The sequence below is a fragment of the Parasteatoda tepidariorum genome, chromosome 3 (assembly GCF_043381705.1).
Source record: "Parasteatoda tepidariorum isolate YZ-2023 chromosome 3, CAS_Ptep_4.0, whole genome shotgun sequence".
In the NCBI taxonomy this organism is placed as follows: Eukaryota; Metazoa; Arthropoda; class Arachnida; order Araneae; family Theridiidae; genus Parasteatoda; species Parasteatoda tepidariorum.
The window spans coordinates 77,520,412-77,541,719 of NC_092206.1; the positions used below are offsets into that span (position 1 = coordinate 77,520,412).

Here is a 21,308-nt window from a genome sequence, read left to right on the forward strand (position 1 = left end):
TAATTTTCTTAGAAACATTTATTTTATTTGTAATGAAGAAATAAAACTTGTTTACGGAAATAAATCAGATACAATATAAATATTGTAATTGATTTTCTCTATGTTTGGATTGTGTTCAGAGATTTTTGTTATTTTTTATAAAAAAAAATAATAAAAAAAAAACTCATTTGTCATGGAAAAAGGAAACTATTCTACTTCTACAAAAGTATACCAAATATATCTTACATTTATTTACTTCTCTTCAGAAGTGTCTTGAAAAAAAATTGACTTTTCTCAAAAAGGACTGTTGTATATCAAGTTTATTCCATCAAAATCAATCAATATGTTCCAAAGCTGAAGGGTATATTTTTCTATAATAATGTCCTTCTGTTACTCAGTATCATAGATCAGGAAAAGAAAAAAAATTCTTCGAATATTCTTCTCTTTTTATCTCTGTAATTGAAACACTGAAGTTCTTTATATCGGAAACGTAAATTTTCTACCAAACCCGATGTTATTTACTTCTTTGGAACTTACATTTCTTCTGCTTCTCGTTCGAAAAGAATGCTTTCTTTGTAAGAAAAGAAACAATCAATAAAACTTCCAAACTTTCTGGAACATTTTCCTTCTTCTTCGAACAAAAAAGTAATTTTTTTTTCTCCTACGCACTCAGTGTACTTGTAGTGAATTATAGCCTATGGTCGAAAAAATAGCTATGTTCAAAATAATATAAGAATAAAAACTGTCCCTGAGCTCTCAGAATTTGGAACGAACATTGACAAATTCCCTACTTTAGAGAAAAATCTTACAGTTGTTGCCACTCCGAACATACGCAATTCTTTATTTTAAATAAAAAAAGAAATCGTCTGCGAAAATTGCGTTTTGGAAACTAACGTATAACTGAGAAAAGTTCGGTTTCCAAAAATCTTTTCGTTTCTTGGAACATAAACAGGATCAGCTGTTCTGAATCTGATTTAACTCTCTTCTCTTGGTGTACCTTTGATTCAGGAGACCGCCGGGGAGAAGTTCCAAAAAAGAAATATCGCCAGTTGTTCGACGTCTGACGTCATTTGTTCCAAGTTTGTGTTCAGATCGATTGAATTACGTATACAAGGTGTTGTTTCTTCGTTGTAAAACCGGGTAAATGTGTGTCGAAATTGACAGCGCGTTAAATTTTTCTAGAGTAGTTGACACTTCGCGTTATTAACGTTGTGAGCACATTACTTGTTCCGCTGACAGGTTGGGTAGACTTACAGGTGATAGAGTTTTCTAAAACTTTGGAAAATCATTCTTAGAGCTTTTCATTTTGAGAAAAGAGAATTTTTCTTCCTAGTCTTCTTAACAGATTTTTTTCTTAAAAAAAGATTTGTTTATATTCTCGAAATATTTGTTTATTAAATATGTCACTTTTTGAATTTCGTAATTAGTAAGTTTTCCGTGAGTCAACATAACTTAGAATAAAGAGCTTGTTCGGATCCAGATGTGTGTATATATGCGGTTTATTATTAACTTGAACTGCATGAAAAATTAAAAAAATTTTAATTTATTATTACAAACGCTTATTTATCAATAAATAAATGTTATGAATTAATATTTTGGCACTGATTTGAATCACATAATTAGAATCGAAATTCAATTTACTTATTTATTTTATAGATTCAAATTAAGTCCAGCATTACTTAAAACATAGCGATAGAGCAGATACAGATGTGTGAGTGAGGTAGATTGGTTCGAACAATTTTTGATGTCGATTCAGATTTTTTGATTGGTATCAAAATGTAACTTACTTGTTGTTTGATTAGACTTCATTAGATTGATTTGATTAGATTGAACTGTTACGTGTTGCTTAAATTCGAATTGAATACGAAATCAGTTATTGCAATTACTAATTCAAAACACATACTCTGATTTTGAATAACTATTTTTATACTGAATCCAATTGTATTTTGTCTTTCATATTTACTATAAATCATTTAGTTAGAATTTTTTTCTTAAGATTTTATTTTAAATTCGAGTTGAGTCATTAATCAGAGATAATTTGTGAATAAAATAGAGATAATTTTTATTTTCGATGACAAATTAAATTCTTCAAACCTGTAATGCCATGAATGGTTTGAAAACGCTAAAAAAATTGAAAAAGGAATTTCTGTAATGTTTAAAAAATACCAGTTTTATAATTAAAAAAAAGAACTTTTAATCGCTTCAAAGCTAACTTTCGAATTTTTAAATCTCCTTCTGAATTGTGGGTGATAAACTGATGCGGAAGAACGGAGTGAATTAAAAAGAGAGGAAACTGGTTTCATAAATACATAATGACCGAATAAATATCGTTTGCTGCTGTATATTAGAAATCATTATGAGTTTTCTGGTCATCTGCACTTAGGCCTCATCTGCAATGTTAATGTTGAGAAAATGATGGCTTATTATGATAATCGAGTTGTTCGAAAAGGAAAGGGAAGGTTAAAAAGCATTTTGTTCCTTCTTTCAAATACCAGCCCTCTCTGAATTATCTGAACTGAAGATAAAGCTCTAATTAACGTTTAAAAAAGTTTTATGAATATATTAGGTTCAGTTTAAGCTATATTATACGAACGTGTTCCTTATTTTACTTAGATCGTTTTCAGGGAATAAGTGTGTATGTGTTTTTGACTTAACCTTAATAACGTAAAAAAAAAAAAAAAAAAAGATTGTTTCTTAGATTTGAATTTTTGATATTGACGTGGGAATCATAATTTAGGTTTTTAGTGAATAAAATGGCTATTTTATAACTTCAATTTAGTAACATGAAAAAAAATTGTAACATTAATTAATTAATTAATTATATANTTATTGCGCATAAGCTGCAAATAAACAGAACTCATTAGATAAGTTCAAAATGAAGAGGAAAAAAAGATACATTTTTTCAAAAAATCCGGAAAATGAAAGATATAATCTTTTCATCAGCTTACACGATATATCCGCAAAAAAGAGTGCTTACTGATATCGTATCAATATAGCCAAAGCAAAATATATTAAAACAATAGTGCGAAGAGCACTCAAAAATTCTTTTTTACAAAAATTACAACAAATAAAATCGAAATCATAAGCGCTAGGCTGATGATCAAATACTGGTGGCTATTTCAGTTAGCCTACATTATTGCAATATGACGTTGACGGTGGATCTAGTCTGAGACCTATGCATTTCGGTAGTTATGTGTCTCTCCCAATTGGTATTTTTTAATTGTTGTTAATTAAGAAATTATAGTATTCTTGCAAATTTATTCAAGCAGTCGAGTTTGGTGGCATATTATCCTACAATTCCTGAATTATCTCAATTAGTTTTATTTTTAAGATAATTTTGTTTACCATACTTAATAATAATAAAAAGAATAATAATTGAAAAAGACTGTTTTCAGTACCGTTTTTTATTAGTAGCTCACATATATTTCCTTTTTAGCTGTATGTTTTTTTACGTATGGAAAAAAAAAAAAGAATTAAAGAAGTTTATGCACTTCCCAGTCAAATCCTTCTCACAATCGGATTTCGTTGAGCTTGGGAATTCATAACAAGTGGCAAATTCTTTTCGCAAAAGCATTCTTATCGCAAAAGCCATTTTCAATTTCGAACTTCACCGAATAGGATTCTATTTTCTCTTTCGCTTCATTCGAATAGAATATATTTTTAGAATGCAGTGGCAACGCTCTGAATCGGATTTTTCATCCAAATTTTGATCGATGCGGTATGCAAGGTGTTGAAAAAGAAAACTTATCCCCAGTTCCTGTTCCTTTTTCCTCTTTTTTATTATTTTTTTGTTATGAAAGTTAGCTGAAAGTTTAAAGGAGTGTGAAGGTGTTTGGCCACACTTTTCGTTCGATTTCTTTCCCGAAGCACGTTTAGGGATTTTAAAGTAGGGATTCCAAAGAATTTACCCCTTCTAAATCCGGATTTTCAGTGCGTAGGGAAGGGGAACTAAAGTCAAAAATAAGTAATAGTGCGCGGAATGCCGATTCGTTGCGTGTGTTTTCACTTAATTCTCAAACAATCTTTTTTTTTTTATTTATTTTCTTAATTTCAGATTGTTCTGTTCTTGAATATATAAAGAGCGAGAGCAATTAATAAATTAAATTCATTTTTACTTTTCTTATTTTGGAAAAGAAAATCGTAGAATTTTTTTTATTATTATTTTTATTGAGCAATAAATATTGCTACTTCTAATTAAATTACAATTTGACAATATCCGTTTCAAATCAAAACTATACTCTAGAAAAATATTGCTTGATAAAAGCCTTATGTAGTTTGTACGAGCAGATCATAGTTCTTATTAGAGATGATATAGTTTATACGAGCAAAATATAGAGTGGAATATAGTTTATATGAGTAGAAGATTAAGTAGAATTTATTTTGTAACGAAGAGAATATAGAGTAGAATACAGTACTTATGAGTTGAATATAATTTGTACGAACAGTATATTGAGTAGAATATAGTTCATTAGAATATATTTTGTACAAACAGAAAATAGAGTCTAATAGAGTTTATATGAGTAGAATACAGTTTGTACGAACAGAATAGAGAGTAGAAGTAAATATTTGTAGAGTATAGAGAATGAAGTTCCTACGAGCAGAATAGAAAGTAGAACATAGTTCATATGAGTAGAATATGGAGTGGATTATATATTTTCTACGAACAGAACATAGAATAGAATATAGTTCATATGAGTAGAATATAGGGCGGAAAATATTTTGTACGAACAGAATATAGAGTAGAATGTAGTATATGAGTAAATCACATGTGTGTAAAATCTACATCGTACACGAGATATTTATGTTAAATATTGAATATTGCTCGATGTCTGCGAAATTATTTGTTCAATAAATTGTTCATCCAAGTTCGAAATTATTTGTTGAAATAATTTGTTCAACCAAGTAAATAGTTGCACTATTTACTTGGTTAATGTATGAATTACCGATTTAAAATGCATTTAAATGTTTACGATTTTGAAGAAAATTGATTAATTTAGTACACATATTAAATTCGATACTTCAATGAATATTACGAAAATAATTCTCAGCACCTTCCAAAATTATTCGAGTAAGATTTGTCTCGATGATAATTCATTCTGGGGTAGTTTTCTCCGGAGAATGTTTTCACTTATTCTAAGAATAATTCACTACGACTCACTAATAATAATTATTATTTAAAAATGAATGAATTACTAATTTTTCAATTTCTTCTTTCATTGTAGAAGGTGCTTTATTTCCCGATCCCTTTCCGACGGATGATAGTGACACTTCTGGTTTGCCGGTCTTTCTGGAAGAGCCACGTGATACATATGTCATCAGAAACAGGGCAGCCACGCTTTTGTGCAAAGCCAAGAACGTCTTGCAGCTGCACTTTGAGTGCAACGACAAGTCCTTCCATCATAGGTATGCATATTCATATTACGAAGTTTTACGAAATGTTATGCAGATCATTACATTTTAATATTTATTTAAGAAAAATAAAACATTTTTTGCGTTATTTTACAGGCACCACAGTGAGCAGACATTTGTAGATCCCAGAACAGGAGTGAGACACATCGAAGTGAGTCTTGATATCACTCGTAAAGAGGTTGAGGAATATTTTGGATTAGATGGTTTCGGTTGTGGTTGCAATGCCCTCTCATCCAGTGGCATCGTGAAAAGTCGGAGAGCCATCGTCAAACCAGCTTGTAAGTCTTTTTTATTAATCAACTTGATATTTCAGTGCTTTTGAATGATAGTGGTTCCCAAATGGTGTTCGGTGGAACCCCAGGGTTCCGTGGAAGAATTAAAGGGGCTCCGGGAGTTGAGACTTAATCAAATATACTTTTCTTGAAGTTTTTGAAATATGTTATTATACTTAGATCCAATCAATAGTCCAATATTTATTTAATATTTCGGTTGCCTTTATGAAATTACTTTAAATAAAATGTTAATAAAAAGAGAATAAATTTTTTTCTAATAACTATAATTGTTTTAATAACATTTTCTAATATCATGTTTTAGGATTTTTCATCGTGCTTCTGAAATTAAAATAAAATGACCAAATTCGTTAATAAAGAAATGTGGTTTTTCAACTTAAAGTTGCATTAGGATTTACATTTCTCGATCCTTAAGAGCACAATCAACTGGCTGTAGAATATTGATCACTGCTTGAAATCAATTTCAGGGACGTCCATAGTGTATGTGTGATAGGCTAATTGAAAAATCAGGCGCTTTGCAAATGTTGCCATTATTTTTTAATGCTTATTGGAAAATCTTCAATGTTTCCTAATCTACCTTATATTTTTAAAACTTATTACCCTCAGCCTGCCTATGTGCACTTAATTTTATTAGGAAAGGTGATGAAAAATTACTCCATATGAATAGGCTTAGACTTCTTTAAATAAGACTTTAATAGGGGTACCTAAAATAAGCTTTCCGGCCTTTTTGAAAACTATCTCAAATAAATCAGGCTAATTGGGTTAAGAATGGCGTGTTCTCAAACTTACCTAAAAGGTTTGTGGGATAACTACAATAAGCCTAGAAAATGTTAGGTTCACTTTTTTTTTATTTGAAAATCGGCGTTAAACAGCCAATCCTATTCTGATTATTCGACTGTCGAAGTACAAATCCGCAGCCTTGTAATTTTGAACCCAACCCATAAGACAAGGGAAGTCCCGTATCAAGCATTGGGACAGAATGGCCTACGTGGAGGACATTTTGAAGGAATTAACTCGAATTGGATTACACAGAGAGGTAAACTACGAAAACCTCCCACGGTAAGGCAGACAGTAAGGGGATTTCTAACCCATGATCCGTCTATCCCTTCGGATATTTTACGCCAGCACTGTGTTCGATGTGACTTGGTAGCAGAATCCGTTTCAAACAGCTATTCGCTGTGATTCGAACTAGGGTAACCTCTTTTGAAGGTAAACATTCTATTCTCTGAGCCATTGCGGCTGATTCGATAAATACTAGAGATTTTTTAAGTTAACTTGGTGCATTGCAAAATTCTAGTGGCTAGTTTCAAAAAATCTGATTATTTAATTAGCCTATATACACTTATTACAAATGGTGCAATTACAGCACAGTTGGCACAAATTACAATTGTGAGTAAGCTGAAATTGAAATATTCAATTCCTCCTCATTTCCACAGGATCATTAATTTTTATTTATTTGAGTAATTAAGAAAATACAGAGAAATTTACTTGAAAAGTTGTAAAATTTCAAGTTCAAATTTAATAAATTTAAAATAAACTTCGACTTGAAGAAATGTGTGTGTTTTGTTTTCAGTTTAACTTTGTAACAGGGTGAATTTTTTCCACCCGAATAGAGATTTTCAGCTAGGTAAAATGTTTCAGTGAATTACACTAAATAAGGAACTATAAAGTTCTTAAGATACTGTATAATAAAAACGGTATTTAGTCTGCCTCTTGAGATACCGTATCTAATAGCTAATAGTTTGAAACTGATACTTTCAATTCATCTGCAGTTATTAATTATATTAAGAACGGCGTTTAGAAAGCAGAAGCACCATTTATAAGTAGCCTTTTTTAAAAACTGTTGTGTTTATAGTAAAGGAAAATAAAAACTGTGATTCATTTAATGCTAGCTTGATATTTTAATAAAATTTGTGCAAGCGAATAACAACAAATAAAAATCTGCATTAATAAATCTGAAAAATTACTTTATAAATACAATTTAATTTATTTAATTTTTGAAAGATTAAAATTTTTGACTCTTGTTATAAATTTATGGAATAAAAAACAGAACATTAACATGAGCTATATCGGGTTAAACAAGCACTAAATAGAGACCGCCATTTTTATATCTATTTAGTGATTGTTTTAACTTAATTATATAAAAACCTCTTTTAAACGGTAATTAAAAGCTACCCAAATTATCTCTTATCTGCTTTTACTTCTGGAGTATTTCAATAATTGCCTAATCTCCCCTAACTAATGATGTTTCAGTTGCTCTAACTAATGGATCAGAAGAGCCGTAAGCTACCCGCATGCACGTTCGTTATCTCACAGAATTTTTCTATCAGTTACATCAGAGGTCTCGCGGACAAAATAGCACAAATACTAGTTCATGAATGCGTTTAGGTAAAAAAAACAACATATGTATTTGGAGTTATTTAATTATTTTTCTTGCATGATGGTATTTCAATTAAGCGACAAAACTCTTTAGGGAATATTCGTTAAAGAAACGATTCATTATTCATAGAAAATTAGTAGCGCATTTAAATTACGATGTAAAGTAAAGAACTCTAAATATCTTCTTGTTGTGCTGTTTTAAACATAACCCAAACCGTATTTTATTCCATTCATTTCATTTCTTCAAAATTTCTTAAAATTTAAAAAAACTTAAATTTTCTGAATTTAAAAAAAAAAAAATATTTCAACGTTATTACTAAGTAGCAACACTGGAAGAAATATTAACGTATTGTTTCTGTTTAAAGTTATACGTTTTTCTTAGTTCAATATTATTATCTTATATAAATCACTATTGGCGGTTTCACTATTTTGTAACTGGCATTTTTTTAATAGTAAAACTTGAGTTACTTATACGAAAGAAGTATAAACCACTAACGTAAGAAAAATTTTTTAGTTATAATAAATTTATCGTAAAAAATCTAATAATTCGTATGTGGAGAAAGTGTTTTTTGACACCTCTAGAAATCGAACCAGGGACCTTTGTTTCCGGAACCTGATCTAAAAGAGTATTCACCTCTTAATTAAGTTAAGAAGCTTTATGTAATAACCGTATAAATAAACAATCAACGAAGCTTTACGTAATTGCTGTATAATAGATTTACGTAATAGCTTCAAGTTAGAATTCTTTATCTAACAACCGTATAATATACAAATTTTGCTGAAGTTCGTAACAATTACGGGCACTGGACTTTTTTTATTTAAAAAATGGAACTGGCTGTGTAAATTAGAGTTCAAAATCTGTATAAGTAAAGTGTAAAATACATATAATCTTTAGTAACATTAATTAAAGTAAAACAGGCTAATTGGATTTGATTAAATACATCAAATAATTTCGTTAACTATAAAAACACATTATTTAAGATAATCTAATATAATTTTTTTACTTCCGTGAAAATTACAACCAAAGAATTTTAAAAAGTAAAGTTTTAATTTAATACTAAAATATCGCTATTTGGTTATTATTATTTACTTATTTACTTTTGATTGCTTTGGAAAGTAATTTAACTAAGAGAACTATTTTTTTTTTCTCGCAACTTTTTTTAAGTCATAGAATATTCTAACGAATTTTGAAGAGTTCCGCTCTTTTGAGGGATTTTCGGACAATTCCCTTAAGATTTATAATTAATATTTCACTCTGCTAAAGTTAATTTTTTTCTAAAAAAAATTATGTTATTAAAAAAATTTTTTTTACTCGCATAACGTATATTGACACTTTTTATTAAAAATGAAACCTCGTTTTAATTTGTCCTTTCATTAAAGGAAGTTAAACGGCGATGAATATTTCATCTCATCAAAAAAGTCACCTTTTAACTATGCTCATTGAACAAGAACGTTAATTAAAACCCTCCAAAAGGAAAGACAAGATTTTTTTTTTCTTAATCTACTATGAAAATGAGTTATTTTTTGTTATAATCGCCTGAACGCATTTAAAGTAAATAAAGAAAAAAAAATGCTACATATTTAATGAGATAAGCGAACGTATTTTTTTTAATGTAAACTTTAGTATACTTTCCAAGAATTCTACTAAAATAGAAAATATATTGCGTGGAAAGTAATTTAATGAATAGAAAAGTAGTAAGTAGTTTCGTTCGTGATTTTGTGGTTAAGGAGTTCGAAAACTTTTTAACCTAGTATAAATAAAGATACTTTCAGTTTCATTACTCAGTTTCTTTAAAACTTATTTTTTACACTTGTGCAGCATTTTACTTTCTGGAAAACTGCAGCACAGGACTTAGTCGAGTCTTGGGACACAGAATAAATAAGCATGTTTTGACTAATTTAACGCTTTAGAGAGAGCTTTTATTTGAGGAAGGGTATGTGCTTTAAAGTCAATGCTGATTTATTTATTTATTTTTCCCTTCTGAATAAGTGAGTAATTTTTTGAAAAACATTTTATCTCTAATTCTAACTACTATTCGAAGGAAATAAAATGCTTATAAATGAAAAAGAGTAAAAAAAAAATTTTAAAACTAGATTAAACATTTGTTTATTATTATTATTATTATTTGACTCTTTCTAATTTTAAATATGCACTCTGATTTAGAATGATTAGAATATTTTGTAAATTGACCTTTCTTCAATTCAATGATGTTTTAAAACAACTATTTTTTTTGTAGAGATATTTAGGTTTCATGCGTTATTTTTCTGCACTTTAAATGATAATTTTCTTACATTATACGACTGCTAATATATAAAAAAAAAAAAAAAAAAAAAGAAGGAAATATGTTGAAATTTCATATTGAAATAAGAATCCAATTACTCCGAAGCGCAAAACTTTCGCAAATAACTCATATGTAAAATCATTAACCTGCGAATCAAAACACGTAAAAAAAATTTAATGCGTACTGATGCCGAATCGAAACTGAAAATAACATCATGTAATCATTTTAGTTTATTATTATCGTCTGTGCTTCTTTCTGTTCTTTAAATCCAACGCTTTGTATGTGATCAATTTAGAAAAACACGAAACTTAATTTATTTCTACATTCTTCTCTTTCTTAACTTAATATTTATTTTATGATAATGATTATGCAAAATTGAGCCAAAATAGTTGCTTGATTCTTCAACCTCGGCGATCGTCTTAAATTAATAACAGTTCTATGTTTTTTCAAACGACTCTTTTGTATTTTACGCGGCACTTCGAATAAACTTTTTTTTTGTTGTTATTTTCAACTATTCGCTTAGTTATCGTTTGAGATTACGTAATTTTTTTTTCCTTCTTCAAATAAATCAGGTAAATGATCTTTCAGGTTTGTTGTGGTAATTGAATTCTCTTTCATTCCGCGAAAACATTTTTCTCTTCTATTTTTTTCTTTAATTTTTTTCCCCTGTTAATCTGTCATGACATTAAAAATGATTGCCATTTCGTGTTCTGTATAATTTTTCTGTTTGAAGAACGATTTGGAATTAAAAGATTTTAATCGGAAGTTCGGCCATGTTGAACAGTAAATATTTGTTTATTTGTGTACTTTTTCAGATGTAATTTATCGTATCGAAGGACTTCTTTTTAATTTGTGTAAGGAGAAAAGGAAAATAAAAATTTATAGAATAAACATAAATTTTCTTTTATAGATGTTGCAAAAGTAGAGTTTATCTTTAATCAGGATGAATAGCATTTTATATAACAGACGTAGTTTATCCCTATTTCAATTTAAGACATGTTTTTTACATAAAATATTTATTATAAAAGCTTCAAATTTATGGTATAAAGAGGAAGATAAAGAATTTATACTGTAATAATCATCCTACTTAAAAAATTAAAATTATTAAGTTAAAGTATAAAATGTATCTCATCTTAAACAGAAAAAGTATCATATTTAAATGCATAAAAATATCTAGATTTAAAATTAAAAAAAGAAAATGAAATATGAATTTAAAAGTTACCATCTTAAATCGCGAAAATGCATCAAATTATAAACAGATAAAAAGTGTAGTGTTTAAAGCTTTTATAAGTATTAGATCAAAAATGTATTATACTCCAAAATGTGTAAATGTTTAATTTACAAGCATGGGAAATCATAAAATTCGAAAATGCATAAAATACATTCAATTTGGGAAAAATATGATTAAATTAATATGTAAAAGTATTACATTCAAAGAAATCATAACAAAATTTAAAAAAAATCTTATTAAATAAAATATTTTACTATATTTCATTTTCTACTTCAAACTCTAATATATTCTTAACGACTAAGGCCTTAACGTTTATTATCTTATAAATTGACTTAAATGTTGTTAAATAATTTATGAGCCTTGAAAAGTATGGATGGACTGCAAGATACGAGTACTTTTAAAATTAACAGTTTAAGCACGTTTAAAAATAATTTGAGTCTTTTACAAATGTCATGTTTAAAGTCAATGTCAAACAAATGTCATTGTACCTGACCCAGATAATACATAATTGTAAGCATAACTTTACGAAATGCTCGAGATGCAATTTGGTTTATCTAAGTGCACTTATGATTGTCTGCAGTTGTAGAAAGCAGACAGTATAATTTGCAACAGAACTGGCAACGATACATATAGTGACAAGATGACATCTGAATGTATGTGCAATGACAAACTCATGTGCAACATGCACTCGAATTCGATATATCCAGCTCCCTATTTGATAATGAAATACACATATATATATACTGCATGATATTAAACGCACATATAATTCAGGATTTCTTAAAGTGCTATCTTTAAACTGCATTTTCAAAATTCCAAAATTAATATTTCTCTTAAACTAGTTATTGTAAAAAGTTTAAAAAAATTAGTTTTGAAACCATAAGAACAAGGAAAATACTTCAATTTTAATTCTTTTCTACTCTGTTAAAAATTTCCAGATCAAATTAAATAAAATCCATTTCTGCCGTAAAATGTTCTATCGAAATTTTTACAGAAATCTTTATTTACTCAGAGTCATTCAGTAATTTTATGGTAATTATCACTGAAAAAAATTGTGGTTTTTTCGATTTTTTGTTCCGACATATGTTCCGGTAGAAAAAGATTCAATTGGAAAAAGTACTGGCACCCTGGCACTTTTTATCGCAATTTGATCGGGAATTTTTACACTGCATATTTAATAGCACGAAAAAAAGTTAAATGTTCTTGAACACGCTATTCTAAGTTTTATAGTTTAATATGTTGCTATATTTTTAGAGATTAGACTTAATTAAAACAAATATTTCATTATATTTTATTCGCTCTATTTAATTGCAAATAAATTAACAGTAAGTAGTTGTTATAATAGCGAAGGTAAAGGATAATGATAATAAATTACTTAAAATAATCGGAATACATTTTTCAAAAACAGAATATTAATTGAGTAAATTGTGTTGAGAAAATTTATTTATTAATATAATAAGAAAGGTAATCATAAATTATGAAACTAGACAGATTTTATTATGAAAGTTGATTTTTCGATTCGCTTTTTTAAAAAAAATTAAATTAGAATAAATCTAATTTTACTATTTACATTTTTACAAATTTACTCAATTCATTGAAATTTGCTATAAAAGAAGCAAATATTTGCTTCAAAATTTGTAAAAAGCAAAAAAATAAGCTCGAAGAGTGAATGTTAGAAAAATGAATTTTTAAAAAAAATTCATATTCATAAAAAATTAAAATTTGCTTCACTTGAAACAAATAATTATTCAACTTAAAGTAAATAAATTTATCGATATGACATAAAAGAAATTTTAATTCTATTTTTATAGACTAATACTAAACAGAAGAAAAAAAAATATGACAAAATGGATAAAATATCGAACGAGTCTTATTTGAATCCTAATCCTTTTACCATGCAAAAAGAGCATTTCATTCTAAATATTTCAGCACTCAACCCCTTCGATGTTCTTCCTACATACTTAACAATTCATAAAGCGCACATTCGAGAACATTCTCACCCCCGCAAATAATTCATTCCTGTTGAAATGAGCTTATCTAAATGATAAGGGTAATAATCCTCCCCGGGGCTTCTAAATTGAAATGCCAACCCGTCGGCAGTTCTCCTCCTCTCTTAATTTATTCATATATTTCCGACAAATATTGTTATACGGAAAAGAGAGAGAATGTTAATAAAAGATAAGAGACTAGAAACAACTTCAAATAATTCAATGCTTCCCTTCAAAATGGAAGCATCTTCCTCTTTAGAGTGTGTTTTCCAGGAAAATTTAGGAATCAAAGACTTTCTCTTTTATGTGATTTCTGTTTGCTATATTTTCATGCATGCACATTATAATCTAAGCTTGATCAAAAGGCTTTATATGTTTGTTGTCTGATCGACGCATTTCATTAATAATTTAAACTTTAAAAATCGATGCACTGTCGCCTGAAATATATTGTAATTTATGAAAATAAAGCAAACAAAACATACGACTCCTTTCATATACGCTGGCGAAAAATTTAAATGCTTAAAGAATAAGAATATACACTTAATTTTAACCTCTATTTAAGTTTTTAACATTTTAAAGAGAGACAATTTTTATGAAAAATTAATTGACATGAAAAGCAGAATCGATGACGTCTTTAATTTCTAATTTTAAAACCACACTGTAAAAAATTCTGAATCAAATTACGGTATAACGTACCGGCACTTCGCGTGCATCATCCGTAAAATCCACTTTACCCGTAAAATTCATTTCAACCTTAAAATACTATGCCTTGATTTTTACAGTATTTATTTAGTTAGAGTGATTCCGTGATTTTACGGTAATTATTACTGTGAAAATTGCGGTTTCGTAACACGTTCTTTAAAAAATGAACTTTACGGTTGCTGATACTTTTTATCATAATTTGATTAGAATTTTTTTTTATAGTGTACAACACCTCAAAAACAAAGTTTAATCTTTTTTTTTTTTTTTTTTTTTTTTTTTTTTTTTTTACTAGAGCGCTAAAAAACAAGACTTTATTCCTTATTGTCACAGATTCTCAAAGATTCTTTCTTCTTCAAACATTCTTCTTCTTCCTCAAAATTCAAAGATTCTTCTTATTCTTTCTTCTTTCTCTTTCAAAAAGACACTTATTCTACATTAATAAAATGATGAATAGATTTTTCTCAAGTACACAAAAACTGGATCTTTCACATATTGTCTGAGCAGAAAACTAGGCTTTCTGATTTCACATAAAATCACGAAAAAAAAAAATTACAAAATTAAGAGCTGATTTTTTTCCCAATATAAAAGAAACAGACCGTTAAAATTCTGGAATAATCATGATGATAGAAACAAAATATTTTCTAAATCATTTCAAGCTCACCTTTGAGAATAAATTTTTGATCAAGCATGATATGAACAGGTTTTGTAAATAGAATATGGAGTGATGTTCAAAAATCATCGTTTTTTTTTCTCATTTAATAAAGTTATGTATTAAATTAATTTGATAAAATTTATTTTCGTTATTCCAAAAATAATTCCCAGATGGCAATGACATGAAAAACTCTTTTCATTTTTAGATCTGAAAAAACATTTTGAAAACCAACCATTGAGCACCCATGTTGCCATTGAAGGACAAATATCGTTACAGTGTCTTCCTCCAGAGGGCGTGCCACCTCCTGAGATATTATGGTTAAAAAGTGGAGACCTAATTGACACTGCTCGAGATCCCAACTTTATAATATCCAATGAAGGCAATCTGCTTATAAGTGTGGTTCGGTTGGCAGACATGGGCAACTACACATGCATGGCCAGGAATCCTGCTGGCTCCAGATATAGTGAAACGGCTACACTCACAGTTTATGGTAAGTTTTGCTTATAATCATACATTTGCATGCCAATTACAGCAGGGATCTTCGAATTCAGAGAATCTTAAAAAATTGTGGTTGATATCCAATAATTGTGCTTAGCAAAGTTTAACTTCATTTCCAAATGACCTGAAAATTTAAATCTTTTAAGACTGCTGGTTCCTAAAAGTTTGTTCTGGCTCTCAGAAATTTTGAATTTTCGTAGACCTTGAAAAGCAGCATGCCGCTTGAAAAGCAGTAGCTTGCAAAATGCCACTTAAAGCTATCTAAAATCGAGTATACTTTTCTTCTTACGGTTGAATTGGTTGTATGTTATTGAAAACTAAAACTGGCGAACATTGAAAATATGTCAAGAACGAAACCTGCATCCCATTAATTAAAATGACCAATCAGAACAGGATCGTTTCAATAAGAAATATTTTTACCTCAATATATATTTTTTAATATAAAACTATTTTCACCGTTTTAGTATGTATGAACTAATCACTATTTTACTACGTCTCTTCTAAGTAATAAATATTGTATTTTAAAGCGGCGTTTTTATTAATTCTATTTTAATAATGAAAACTATCTTAAAATAATAATTCTTCTCTCAAAGCACTACAGCCTGTTCCAGGGCAAGGGCGTCCCAAGTACTCTTTACCATCTCGTCTCATCCACAGCAAGGATTTTACAGTTTCTCTTGTTTACAATATGGAACTATGCTTAGTAGGGCTTTGGACTCATATCCAAGAGGCCATGAGTTTGATCCCCGTCGGCCGAAGACTCTCCTTGCAGTAAATGGTTACTGGGGCATCTTAAATCTGTCGGATCACTAAGTTCTCCGAGGTCCCATAGCAAATCAATACCTTTGGGGATACTGAATTAGAGATTGATCGTTCTTTGGTTGAGGTCAAAATTGCGATGTGTGGTTGAATGAATGGAAGTATGAATGGGTTTGCCCTATAAAGCAGGCTGTGACGTGTATGTGTAGATGAAGACGTATTCTTGGCCATAGATGGCGCCATTGAAAAACAAGAAACACACCCTCTGCATTAAATTTGCTTGTTTTCACTGAGCAGGCAAGTGTGACTTTAGAAACAAGAACAACAATGTGAAAGTCCTGCTCTATCGAGTTAAGCCACCTAATTGGTGGTTTTCCTCATTTTTTGTTTCCCATCGGATTAGTAAAAGTGAGCTTTAGTAATTTATAAAAATTATTTCGGGCCTTTTAGACATGGTAAAAATGTATTAAATAAGGCATTTTGTCTCTTTATTAAAATTTCATAAAAAATAATCATCTCTAGATTTGAGGCCTCAAGATTTTTCCTACGTTTTTTCCAATAGATCAAAATTAACATAAAATCCTCTTACCGAAAAGTTTACTCTCATTTTATTAAAAAGTCTTTTTCAGTCAAGTTCTTAATATTCTGTAGAATAAGTTGAAAAGAAAAAAAAAATGTTCGAAAGAAACACTGACCTACTCCTTTCTTTTCTTACCTGCATCATCCATTTCTCTTAAAACGAAGTCGTGCTGCAGAAATTACCCCTACCCCACCCCGTTAATGACAGACTCCAACCCTTTGGGCACTTTTTCTTTACCTGCATCCCCTTCCCACCCCACTTCTTTCAATTTTTCTATTTCTTTTTTTCTTCAGCAAGTTGTTCTACCAGTGGGAAAGAAAATTGTTTGGGAAGGAATAGCTTTTGCCCCCCGCCTTTAAATACCCTTCCCCCCACCTTCATTTAACCACGTGAGCCACTTAGGGAGGAGAAAGAATGGATAGTATTTACAAGGGAATTTAAGTTTTTGTAGGGGTCAAAGGGTGTTCGTGCCGACCGCTCATTACCTCATCGTCCGTCTTCTGTCTTTCAGGGCCTACAGGATAATTTGGCTGAATTATTTATTTATTTATTTTTTACCATCGGTTTTGTTCGATTTGGCGGCATCTTTCGCCTTTTCGCCAAATAGAAAATAAGAATAAAGTTTATATATTGTTCAAAGTAACATTCCAGTGGATTTACGGTTAACACCGTGATTTTTCCTCGTTCCCTTCCCCCCCCCTTCTTTTACTAATAATTTATAATAGAGTAATGGAATGATGCTATAATGTTAGAACAATTATTATAATTATACGAAAGAATTTCACAGGGTGAATAAATTAAAAAGAAATTATTTTTTATTGAACTTTTTTTTCAGCATTAATTTCAAGAATAAATTAATAGCTTTAATAAATTAAGATTATGAATACTTAGATTAATTTAATTTTAGCCTCTTAATATATGTATTTTATTTATTCATTTATTTATTTATTTATTTTTTAACAAGTTTGCTCGAAAATTTAATTGTCTGGCCCTGTAAGAGTTACTCTTGCATTTTTACGATTTTTTCGGTGCAGACTTTCCTGCATTAAAGAAAAACGGTTTTCCCATAATATTCCATAGAAATGCAGAGCGTCGCAGAGAAGTGCTAGTACAATTTTGTGCAGGGCCGCAATGCTTGTGCAATAATAGATCTTTTTTTAAGCCCAGCATGAATTTAAATAATAAAATCAAGAGCAGTGGTGACTCAGGGGTTAGATCGTTTGCCTTCCAGTGAGGTGAACCGGGCTCGAATCCCAGCGATGGCTGGTCGATACGAATTCCGCACCCGGCTTGACCACTGTGCTGACGTAAAATATCCTCAGGGGTAAACGAATCATGGGATAGTGGTAAATGGATATTCCCTTGCCGTCAGACTAACAGTGGGTGGCTTTCGCGGTTTTCCTCTCCATTAACGCAAATGTGGGGTAGTTCCATTAAAAAGTACTCCACCGAGGCAAAATTTCTCCCAATATTTGATCCAGGAGCTTCCTTGTCTTCTGGATTGGTTTCAAAATTACAAGGCTGCGGCGTTGAACATTAGTAGTCGTAAAGCTAAAATTGGGTCGGCTGTTCAACGACGGTTATAAAATAAAATTAAATAACACCATGAAATTAAGATAACATTTTCAATAAATTAATTTTGACTTTTAATTGTAGTTCTTTTTGACAAGTTTGCAGGAAAACTTCATTACCTAGCCCTCCAAACATTTGTTATGTGGAATCTTTAGATGCAGGCTTTCCTGAATTTAAAAAAAGAAAAGAAAAAAAATCTATGTTATTTAATGGGAAAATAGTGTGAAGCATATAAAAATCAGTACAATTTTATCTAGAATCTTAATAACAGAGAAAACCCATCTAGCTTTGGGGGAAAGCAAGCAAGAATTTTTATTGATAATAAATTTTAGAATGAGAAATGGCCATTTAGACAAATAGTTTCAACGTTTTATTTATGTTTGCTATAACCTGAATAGCAAAACTTTTTTTAAAAAAAATTTGAAGGGTAAAGGATCATTTTCCAGAAAAATTGATATTTTTAAAAATACATTCATATTGCCAATTTGTTATTTACTGTGTATCAACAAACAAAATAAAAAGTTCAGAGAAAAGTTTTGCTTCTTAAATTTCCAATAACTCTTTCTATAATGAATATATATACTTTTTCAACAAAGCAAAATTATACAAGTTTTTCTTTTCTTTACTCAATAATTACGCATGGACAAAGTCACACGATTTTATTGGCCAGTTTTTGTTTTATTCTTTTATTAAAATTTAAAAATTGATGTAAATCTATTTGTTTATCATTTCTTTTTAAATTTAGAAAACTGTACAACTCTAGAAAATCAATCTTTAAAAAGAGCTTTCTTTTTACAAAACAGAATCGTTAAATATTGCAACATTAATAATGTTTTGTTATTGTTTTGTAAATAAAACATTTCAATGAGTGGCGCTACGTGCAATGCGAAACTGCAACTGGAAAATATCGACTTATATGCAAATATAAATTGCAACATTTTCGATAATTGCAACATTTGCAATATTTTTCAGGGGACTGTTGTTACAAAAAAGAAAAAGTACTTTATTTTTAATAAATCTGCTTACGTACAATAAATATATTATTTTGCAAAAATGAAACTTTAATGAATAATTTTATTTATATTTTGATAAAACTATTCCATTTTAGCTCGAGATTTCTATTTTTCATTAATAAAGGATCATATTTTTATTCTATGCTCTCTATTTTTATTTGCTGATTGTAAAGAAAGATACTTTACATCAATATTTACAATTTAAACCTTTTTTCGAATCTCTATTACTTCAAAAATCGAATATTAATGTCTTATCTAGGGAGTTTATGAGTTTACTTATTTGAAAGTAATCTGAATGGGAAAAGAAACAACAAATGAAATACAATGAAAAATCTAAATAACTACTTCAAAACACTTGCATTAAAGATAAGCAACTAGTTCAGTTTTTAAAAAACCGAAACCTGACAATAATAAATTTTTGAATTCTTCTTATCCTACGTTTTATTGCATAGCAACCCATTCTAATTAAAAACTTAATGAAACATTCTTTTTTTTCTTTACATATTAAACCGAGATGGCTTTTCCTTAGCGTCAAATTAAATACAAATATTAATTTAAAAGAGAAAAATATGCGAGATATTTAGCCGCTCTTATTTAATAAAATTTTTAATTCTTCCTGACATTTACTTAAATGAAGCAAGGGTTTTTAAAAAAGTAAAGTTTAAGATCATGTTTTACGCTGATGAATGATATCATTCGCTACAGCTCTCTTTGTTTTTATTTTAAAAAGAGACGTAATTAATGAAGCAACTTTATGAGCTATAAAAAGAAAGTAAAGCATTTAAAATGAATACGAAAATGGCTTTGTAATTAATTTTAAGATGTAATGTAAGGATTTTTGAAATTTAACTACACTATCTCTTTCGTGTTCAGGCTCAACTAAAAATTAATTCATTGTTTCCGTTAAAAATGTGCAGTTTCAACGCGATAAGTGAAAGTCAGCGTAACTTTCGTTTAGACACTTTTAAATTGAAATGGCGATCAAAAGTTGTAGTTTTTTTTTTTATCCTTCTTTCAAAATTTTATTGTTCATGCTTTCTGAAGAAATTCTTCTAAACAGTATGAATAATATAATATTTTCATAACTGCTGTGAATTTGCATCAGTTACTCATGACTGTTTGGTTAAGTTTAGCCTATCTTTAGCCAGCACCCTCTATGTTTATTTAAAAAAATGGCATAAAACGTCAATAAAACCACAGTTTTGAGAAAATGAAAAGTGTTTGAGATCTAATTTTTTAGTTTCAAAAACTTATTTCAATGCTGCATTATCTGGGCTCGTAAAAATTTTCAAAAAAATGAGGATAAGGCATTAATTTTGATAACTTTAATCTAGGTGAGAGAATATCGCCAAATTAGCAACTTGAAAATTTTTTTTAAAATTACTTTTAAAATATTTATTTGTCCGTTCTAAAGCTTAGATAATTTATAATGGCAAGATTGCATATAGAGTTTAAAATTATAACTTTACTTCAAGTGTCGTTTTTTATTTTCCTTGGCGAAAGAGCTTGTTAACCATGTTGAATTAGCCAAAAACCATTTTAAATTAACTATTTTAAATTCGGTTATACAGTTCAGTAGAACCTCAATAATTCGTAATCCGACACCCACAAAATCAGGGGTCAAAAAATCGAAATTGTCGGATGAACGGAATAGCTGTTTATTTTATTTCTTTTTTTTTTTAATTGCATAAGCCTTTAACTATAAGTATATTACTTAGCGACTATAATGAAAAGGAAACATTTACTTGCGTATAATTTTTCTATGAAAAATAATAATTCAATATAATTTCCGTTTAATTGTAGTTTTCATTTACCGAATTTTGGATTTGTTGTCTCAACAGTAATCGGATTGAATTGAATTACGGGTTTAATGGAAAAGGTCCAAAAAACCACAGTAATTGGGGAACATTAGCAGTAATCATGATGAAATATGTGTTCGGAATCTTTAATAACGATCTTGAAGGGGTATCGAAT

At 29.2% G+C, this 21,308-nt stretch overlaps 1 protein-coding gene across 4 annotated transcripts in view; it reads left to right on the forward strand.

Annotated features, from left to right (window-relative positions):
- LOC107445619 (netrin receptor UNC5C) overlaps positions 1-21,308 on the forward strand; it is a 166,214-nt gene that overhangs the window by 94,826 nt on the left and 50,080 nt on the right. For all 4 annotated transcript variants that reach the window (XM_071178866.1, XM_071178867.1, XM_071178868.1 and 1 more), the window contains exons 2-4: positions 5,202-5,382; positions 5,485-5,666; positions 15,118-15,402. In XM_071178866.1, coding sequence (XP_071034967.1) covers positions 5,202-5,382; positions 5,485-5,666; positions 15,118-15,402 — 648 coding nt within the window. The remainder of the gene's footprint in view (positions 1-5,201; positions 5,383-5,484; positions 5,667-15,117; positions 15,403-21,308) is intronic.